Here is an 8,050-nt window from a genome sequence, read left to right on the forward strand (position 1 = left end):
GTAAGTGTCAATTTCTCATCCATGATGTAGGGTCATAACTCTTATCTTGTAAGGCCATTGGAGGATTACAAGAGAGAGCATATGTACCCCTAGGTTGCCCAGAATGCAGGATGCCCTCTGTATCTGTTAGACTTCCTTCCCTATCCCCCACCCTATCACCCCCACGATTTCACCCTCAGGCTTTAAATGGTAGAAACCAGGGCTCTGGCTTTCTCCTCTTTGTCAGTTTTTTGCCTTCTAGTCCAAATGTAGATCATGCGATATTTGTGATGGAAAAGCAGAAGACTCCATCCATTTAAAATGTATAGCTGACTCAGTTGGGGGCTGCACCCTCTAAAATTCTTTTTTTCCCCCTCAATTATGGGGGGAAGAGTGGCACTTCTCAGTGAAACTATCTCCCTGCTTGAAAGACCTCTCAATAGTGCACATCCATTGTACCCCAAATTCTTTAATGAGAACGATGTTTCCCTTGCAGTAGCAGAGGGAGTTGGGAACAACGGAGATACTCAGCCTGCTTGGTCTAAGACCCTTCCTATATAGTACAGACCAGAAATAACTTGAGAGTAAAAAAGATAATAATAGGCAGTTACCTTGCTTTGGCCATTGAGGAAGAACAAAGCTGGCAACTTTTTCAAGCATCAGAGGGAAAAAGAAATTATTAACTGTGGAGCTAAAAGGCCTGAAGTCATATGCTTGATAACTGCACCAATGCTCTCCTGAGGAAAAAGAGGGCACTTACTAGAATTTCATTGTGTGTCCGCTGAAGCGCATAATCCACTTTGTGTGAAGATCTGCTCTCAGCGGCACGTTCTAACGGTACTCTACCTCATTGATTTCTGCTTCCCGGCCTTTCCCTTTCTGTGTTTCTAACTTGCTTGCTTTCTCTGTTTCTGTTGCTTTTCCCTCCTTTCTCTCTCTCTCTCTTATGGAACTCGTTTTCTGTGACTTTGTGAGCCCGTCTGTTTCCCAAATTCCTTTTCCCTGTCTTTGTCTCTGTGTTCCCCTACCCTGTCCCTCGGTCCCGCTGTCTCTCTCTGGGTGACTCTCTCCACAGATCGAATCCCGAAAGCGCCTGGCTAAGACAGTGCTGGTGTTCGTGGGCCTCTTTGCCTTCTGCTGGCTCCCCAACCATGTCATCTACCTGTACCGCTCCTACCACTACTCCGAAGTGGACACCTCCATGCTCCACTTTGTCACCAGCATCTGTGCCCGCCTCCTGGCCTTTACCAACTCCTGCGTGAACCCTTTTGCCCTCTACCTGCTGAGCAAGAGTTTCAGGAAGCAGTTCAACACCCAGCTCCTCTGTTGCCGGCCCAGCCTGATGACCCGGTCTCACAGCACCGGCAGGAGCACCACCTGCATGACCTCCTTCAAGAGCACCAACCCCTCCGTGGCCACCTTCAGCCTCATCAATGGAAACATCTGTCACGAGGGGTACGTCTAGACTGACCCTTGATCCTGCCCCCCCTAGAGACCCCTGGCTTTGCTTTATGACCCATAAGGAACCCTCGCATCTCTGATTGTCTCTGTACCCTCAAAAGACCTTTTGGAAGGCTCGTAAGTGGTGTAGGTGGGTTGTGGAGAGGCCCAAATGGGTCACTATTATGTTTGAAAGGCCCATCAAGGTTTATGTTTTCCATTTCAACTTGTGAATGACACTTCCAATGTAGAATACACATTCCCCTTTTTAGAAAAGGAACCAGGTAGGAAATCATTATTTTAAGCATTAAACCCTGATATCCAGATGTGGTCCACTAAGTCATAGAAACTATATGAACAGCCAGATTTATATAGCAGAAATTGTACACTGAATGTCCACTTTGTGAAACACTTCACCCTGTCGTTTCTTTAAGCAGAAGCTTTGAAAATATGGTTTCAGTCATTGTTCAGGAATATTTATAGTCACAAACCAAGGAACTTTTTTTACACTCATAGCACAAAAAGTCAACTCCAGGAGAGTCTCATGATAAGGGACAGTCCCCAAATTGATAACACTGGAAGCCAATTTAAAACAAGTCCCAGAGTGTTGATTGTTTTTTAAAGACATTGCTAAGGACATAGGAGAAACATTCACCACTTCATTTTAAGACAAAAACACAACCAAACACATTGACATGTGTATCAATGTCCAGATGTGGCTGTGGAGTGGTATCTCAAACTGAATTCTAACTTGATGGAGGTCCTTTCTGCTGTTACCCAACTATCTTCATCCATGGTACGGTTCCACCATATCAGAGAAATCCTTTTGGGGGAAAACTGATCATGTTATCAAATTCATCAAATATTTATTAAGTGCATAAAGTATAGTTTTTTTGTTTGGTTTGGTTTGGTATATAGGTTTTCAGCCAAATGTGTTTACTTCTATTTGGCTGTCATTGTCTGCTACATTGAAGCAGTAGTTTCACATGAGAAGAAAGGGATCATGTTCGAGTGGAAATAGAAACACATTTACATTTAATGTGGAAATAGAAACACGTTTACATTTAACGTCTGCTTCACCTAAAGTCTGTTGCAGGAAATGAATACAATGCCAATAATATGTGTTTTTGTCTGAACATGTGTAAAAAAGTTTCAGGGCTCTTAGCTTTAAGAACCAATTGAAAAACAGCTACATTAACTTTCTACTTAAGAGTATTTAGGAAACAGCCCATGTGCAGAAAAATACTGGACTTAAATCTTTTTCATTTTAAGTGAGTAAAGGATTTTGACTCTCTTACTCTAGAAATCCTGAGTCAAGTTTTTGTTGACTCAAGGACAGGCCAATTCTGACAGATTGCAAACGTGTTAACCCACTTTCAGATAAGTCCAAATTTTGCAAATGTGCCCTCCCACCCTAAGACAGTTTTAGTTGTGGTTTTCTCTATCCAGGTGAGATAGAACAGTTAGCTCTCATTTCTACACTGCACATTTTAAAAGATTTTTCTTTCTTGATACAAGGAGGCCCTCACTGTCTGCAGAGCTTTGAAGTTAGGACCTAGACCGTTATAAAGATCTGTGTTTATGGTTGTATGAGCTGGAGTGAACTCTGCACTTCTACTGGCCACGTGCACTTATGTACTGTACACACCTGCTTCCCCAGCGCTCCTTAATTAGAGGGGCCAGTTTGAAAGAAGACAGGTAGTGTAGCTGAAAGGACCAGATTTTAAGCTTGATGTCCCAACTCTGTCTCTAGCTGTATGACCTTGGCTATCATTTTTTTCATCTCTAGAATCAGAGGACAGTCCCTTCTATTGCTAAGATCCTCTGAGCTCCATCATTGTTTCTAGTTCTGTCTCTTAAGCCCTTATGTAGCCACCTGCTCACAGCTGCCTCACTTCTACCTTTGCAACAGCTCCTCTTGAGAAATCCTTCAACCACCGTTCTACACTTATGTTCCCATTAGCGGAATGGAAGGTGAAAAAGACTATTCTATGGCTTGGAGTAATTTGTATGAATGATGTCCCATTAGCTTGTCATATTTTGTAGTTAGAGCTGAAAGAGACAGAAAAAAACATATTGCTATCTCCTCATTGTACAAAGAGTACTCTTGCTATTGACCCTTTGTCAACCTCCATGCCCCTGTTATCTTGAATGACTACTCCATAATTCTACCCTTGGCTTGCTTCAACACTCTTGAGTATGAGTGACTCCATACCTGGTTAGTTGCTAAGGTGTATAGCACTCTGGGTTCCTAACATGACTTATTCGACATCTCTGATCTACCTGCTTCAAAAGCCATTTTGGGAGTAGGTCTTATCCTTCAGTTAGCACCATGGCATAGACTGCCTCTGGCCTCCTTTCTAGTTTCTGGATAAACAGGAGATCAATGTCTATGTCTAGCTTTGTGTTCTTAGGCAAATCCTATCACCTCTTTGAGATTCTTAAGTGAAAGGGTTGGAGGAGGCCTTTGCCAGCCAGTAACCTAGGATTGGTCAAATTATTTTGTGAGTCTACTGATGGATTGACTCAAATCTTTCGTTTCAGATGAACTTAGCTGGGCCCTTCTCTAGGGAAGTCAAATTTTTATTTCTCCTCCAGAACCTATAATCTTGGTGAGAGAGATCCAAGCCCCCATGTGGTATCACCTCTCTGCTAGGGGAGAGCGTGGCAGGGGCTGGAGCTAAGACATTGCACGCCTGGCTTCCAAAGATAATCACGTTTAGTGCTTATATCTTTGGTGAGGGGGAAAAATCAATTTTGGCTGTGGAAAACCATCTGTGTTTATTCAATTGACAGACACTACCTTTCAATCTATCTTAAATTGAGCCTCCCTGAGGCAGGCAGCTCAACAGTGATGGATTAAGCAATAAAGGAAGCAGTCTTCCCACCAACGGCTGCTGCTGGCAGGGAAGGTGCGGCCGCTGTTAGGAGGGATGTTCTGCAGCAAGATGATCCTCCCTGCATGGCGCAGTCAGGGCCTTGTCCTGCCGTTGAGGGGAGGAGCCTCCATGAATGTGGATGGCTAACTTCTGTCCTTCTGGCTGCCCTCACCCTCTCTCCTCATTGAACCTGGCCTTCCTCCTCATTGCCAAGCCCTGGATTTCCCACTTTGCCCCACAATTTGGTTTAATCTTGAAGGATGGAGAACCCTTAGATAAATAAACAGCTTAGAAGCTGCTTCACATGAACCAAGTTCAACTTGTTATGAAAACATACGTTGAATAGAAACCAATGAACTTTTCCACAGGACCTGGGCACATTTGTTATAAAGTCTTCGTTTATGCCTAGAGTAGCAGTTGGTTATTGGCTTAGACCTCTGTTCATGCACCAAGTGGCTTCTGGTAATAGTGATTAGTTTTGTTTGGAGACTACAAATTGAATGACATCCTCTATCTGTGGACTGCAAGATGGCTAAGTCACTTTTCCTAGGAGCCAGATAGAAACTATGGCCCTGGGAAGCTGACTGTATGGAAGTTGAATAATTGTACACACTGTGTTGTGGTGAGATGAGGGGAGCAGTGCAAACTTTCTTGCCATTTGTGCCTTTCACACCAACATCAGGAAGGAGCTGTTGTTAAAGAGTAGCTTAGTATTGGGGAGGGAAATAGTCCAGTGGTAGAGCGCATGCTAAGCATGCATGAGGTCCTGGGTTCAATCCCTAGTACCTTAATTAAAAAAAAAATTAGAATTAACCCTGGGTTGCTGGGAGAAATGGAGCACATCTGTCTAATTTTTGGCTGAATTTTCATAAAGTGGATTAGCAGCTGAAAACAAAGGAATTATTCACTTTCCTGGGACTAAGCTTTGTATGAACTATTCAATGAAACCAAACCCTAACAAACTATCTGGATGGTCATTTCTCTTGGCCGCCATCTCAACAACCACCCCCTAACACGCACATGCGCCAACACAGAAACAACCGTAACTTTGGCCTTCCCAGATGCCCTTCTGGGTGAGGGCTAAGCATTATCTTCAGTAATCAACAAATTGCACACTGAAAACAAACTTTTCTCATGTGAAACTTCACGTTAGAAATGCATTCCGTGGAATTTATCTAATTTTTTTTTAAACTTTAAATAAGAGCCCCTCGGTTAAAATATTACATGTTCACAATTCAAACAATACTTTGCATTGCCCTAGTGTTCATGGCCCACAAAGCACTTTTATACCCATTGCCTCATCTATTCCAAGCCTCCCCTGCTGGCCTAAGAGCTGCTTTACATCCTTCATTTACTGTGGACATTTGTAAATAACACTGACTAGTGACCATCCACTATTAGATTAAAAGGCCCATGGAACTATGAGGCCGAAACATGAAACTGCAAAGACTGGGCCAGATTTGACATACAAAAAGGTGATTTCATAAATTTCAGTATAACCTGATCTCATTCATTCTCATGGCCCATTCTATGATACTGGAGAACAGCGCTGATCGTCACTTCCCCGGTTACAGGATAGTCTGCTGCCTGCCAAGTGAGTCTGTTTAACTTGGCACAAGGGAGTGAATGGTGTCATTGTCCGAATGGAGTTCTGTGGCTCTAGAAGTGCTGGAAGGAAGGGGCTCGGCTTCGCCAAGCACCGATGACGTGCTGGATGCTAAGCACACTGCTTCATCCTCACAAGCACTCTGAAGAGCATTCAGAAGATGAAGCTGAGGCTCCTGGAGATCCCTTCTCTCTCCCAAGGCGACCCGACACAGGTGAATGACAGTATTCACGCCAACCTGGATCTCTCTTACGTCCGCGGCCGCTCCACTGCTCAGCAGTGCTTCCCAGATCCACCCATGTGAGAAATTCACTTCATTGGACCTCATGGACCGGCCTGTGCCCTACTCTAGATTTTGTCCAAAGGCCTGAACTCATGATAAAGTCAAAGAATATACACAGAGGCATTGAAGATGTTTCTAAGCACCTAAGTTAAGGACTCGCTGCAGGCCGAGGTTGAAATACAGTACAAAGTAGGTAGATAGAATTCCCTTAGTTCAGTTGCTCCCAGAGACACAATTCAGTTGCAACCAGAGGCCCTGGGAAGAATTTCCCACCTTGTTCTATGACTAACCGAGGAGGAAAAAACCTTGGCAAAGGGCCATGTACAGAGAGAGGCCCCGAATGAGAATAGTCAGTCCAGGCATCATTCTTTGAATCAGGATTAGTTGGAGAAAAGGTTTCAGGAAGAGGTGGAACCACCCACTTCCCTGCTTCCACCCACAAAGAGTAAGATACGACCGTGGATGGCTTCCTGGAGCCTGGAGACCCAGGCTACATGAATAGAGTCTAATAGAAAAATATCTCCTGGACTAAGGGACCAAGTCATGGGCTCAGGTATAGACTTTGGTATCTGAGGGCCTAACCCCAAGTGCCCTGTTACAATCCCAGACAGCACTGTCTCTCTGCCCTCTCTGAGCTCATATTGTAGAAGATAACATTATTTTCTTTTTTTTCCCCCAATTTAAATTTCATTCCCAGAGCAATATAATACCATGGAAGGACTCATGTAATTTTATGGTCTTTTAAAATAATCATTTTAATGGATAGTATAACCTCACACATTCAACACCTCATTAATTCCCAGACAAGGTTGAAAATTTGGGTATAATCCAGGATTTTAGTGTTCAAAGTACATTATACAATTTGGGCCTGTTGTGAACTCAGATTTTTTCACCACTTTGCTTCCGTTTTAGCTATTGATACTGATATATCAATAGTGACCATGTACGTCATTAAGGAAGTAAAACTGATTTTCTTCAAAAAATTTTTCTCTGTTATTTGCGCTTGACTGATTTTAACATGACCTTTTTGCATCCAAGTCAGCAGGGTTTTGGGTAATAAAATTTGTTGAAATGGTCAATTCAGTGAGTTGTAAAAATATCTGGCATGAACTTCTTAAATGTCATTTTCTGTTTTGTTTTAAATATTAGACTCATATTTTGTAAATTATAATTGTACTTGTTACTATTAACTGTAAATATTTATTGCATTAAAAATGTGCTCTGTATTAAATAACTCAGAACAAGTTCCAGGTGTGGTATGTAGTATAAATAATGTCATGACTTGGCTTTGCGTAGACTCCTTAGAGTAATGAATTATTTATAAGAAATTCACAATAATAATATGAGTGATTCAGATCCTTTTAAATGTGCAAACTTAACTGTGTGACCATGTAAAATTCTATCTCTGAAGTGTGCTTATTGATTGTATTCTGATTTTTCAAGAAACGTTCCCAGTGCTTCTATCACATTGTACCTAGTCTGTATGACATGAAGTCAAATCCAGTGTAGTAAACTGAATATTCAAGTCATAGAAGATAAGAAATGTGTTTTATTTCTTAATATAATAAAGCATAACTTATGAAATGGACAGATGCATGTATGCAATGCTCAATAAAAAATATAGCTCTTGCATGAATGTAGTCTGTGGCTATATGCCCCATAGATGGTTCCAGAACCATCTACATCAGAATCACCCAGGCCACTGGTTGCAAAATGCAGATTCCCCAATTCCACCCCTACTGACTCTGGCACATCTGAGGGTGTGACCTAAAAAATCTGCATTTTAAAGCCCCCCCGGGGATTCCTCAGAACACTCGAATTTTGTTTTATTAAGTTTTTAAAATAGATATATTTAACTTTTGA

General features: G+C 42.3%; 1 protein-coding gene across 1 annotated transcript in view; it reads left to right on the forward strand.

Annotated features, from left to right (window-relative positions):
- The window catches only part of GRPR (gastrin releasing peptide receptor), a 33,046-nt gene extending 25,281 nt beyond the window's left edge, over nt 1-7,765 (forward strand). Inside the window, exon 3 of the mRNA XM_006218968.4 lies at nt 1,055-7,765. Coding sequence (XP_006219030.1) covers nt 1,055-1,444 — 390 coding nt within the window. The 3' untranslated portion in view covers nt 1,445-7,765. The remainder of the gene's footprint in view (nt 1-1,054) is intronic.
- The last annotated feature ends 285 nt before the right edge of the window (nt 7,766-8,050 follow it).

The sequence above is a fragment of the Vicugna pacos genome, chromosome X (genome assembly GCF_048564905.1).
Source record: "Vicugna pacos chromosome X, VicPac4, whole genome shotgun sequence".
In the NCBI taxonomy this organism is placed as follows: Eukaryota; Metazoa; Chordata; class Mammalia; order Artiodactyla; family Camelidae; genus Vicugna; species Vicugna pacos.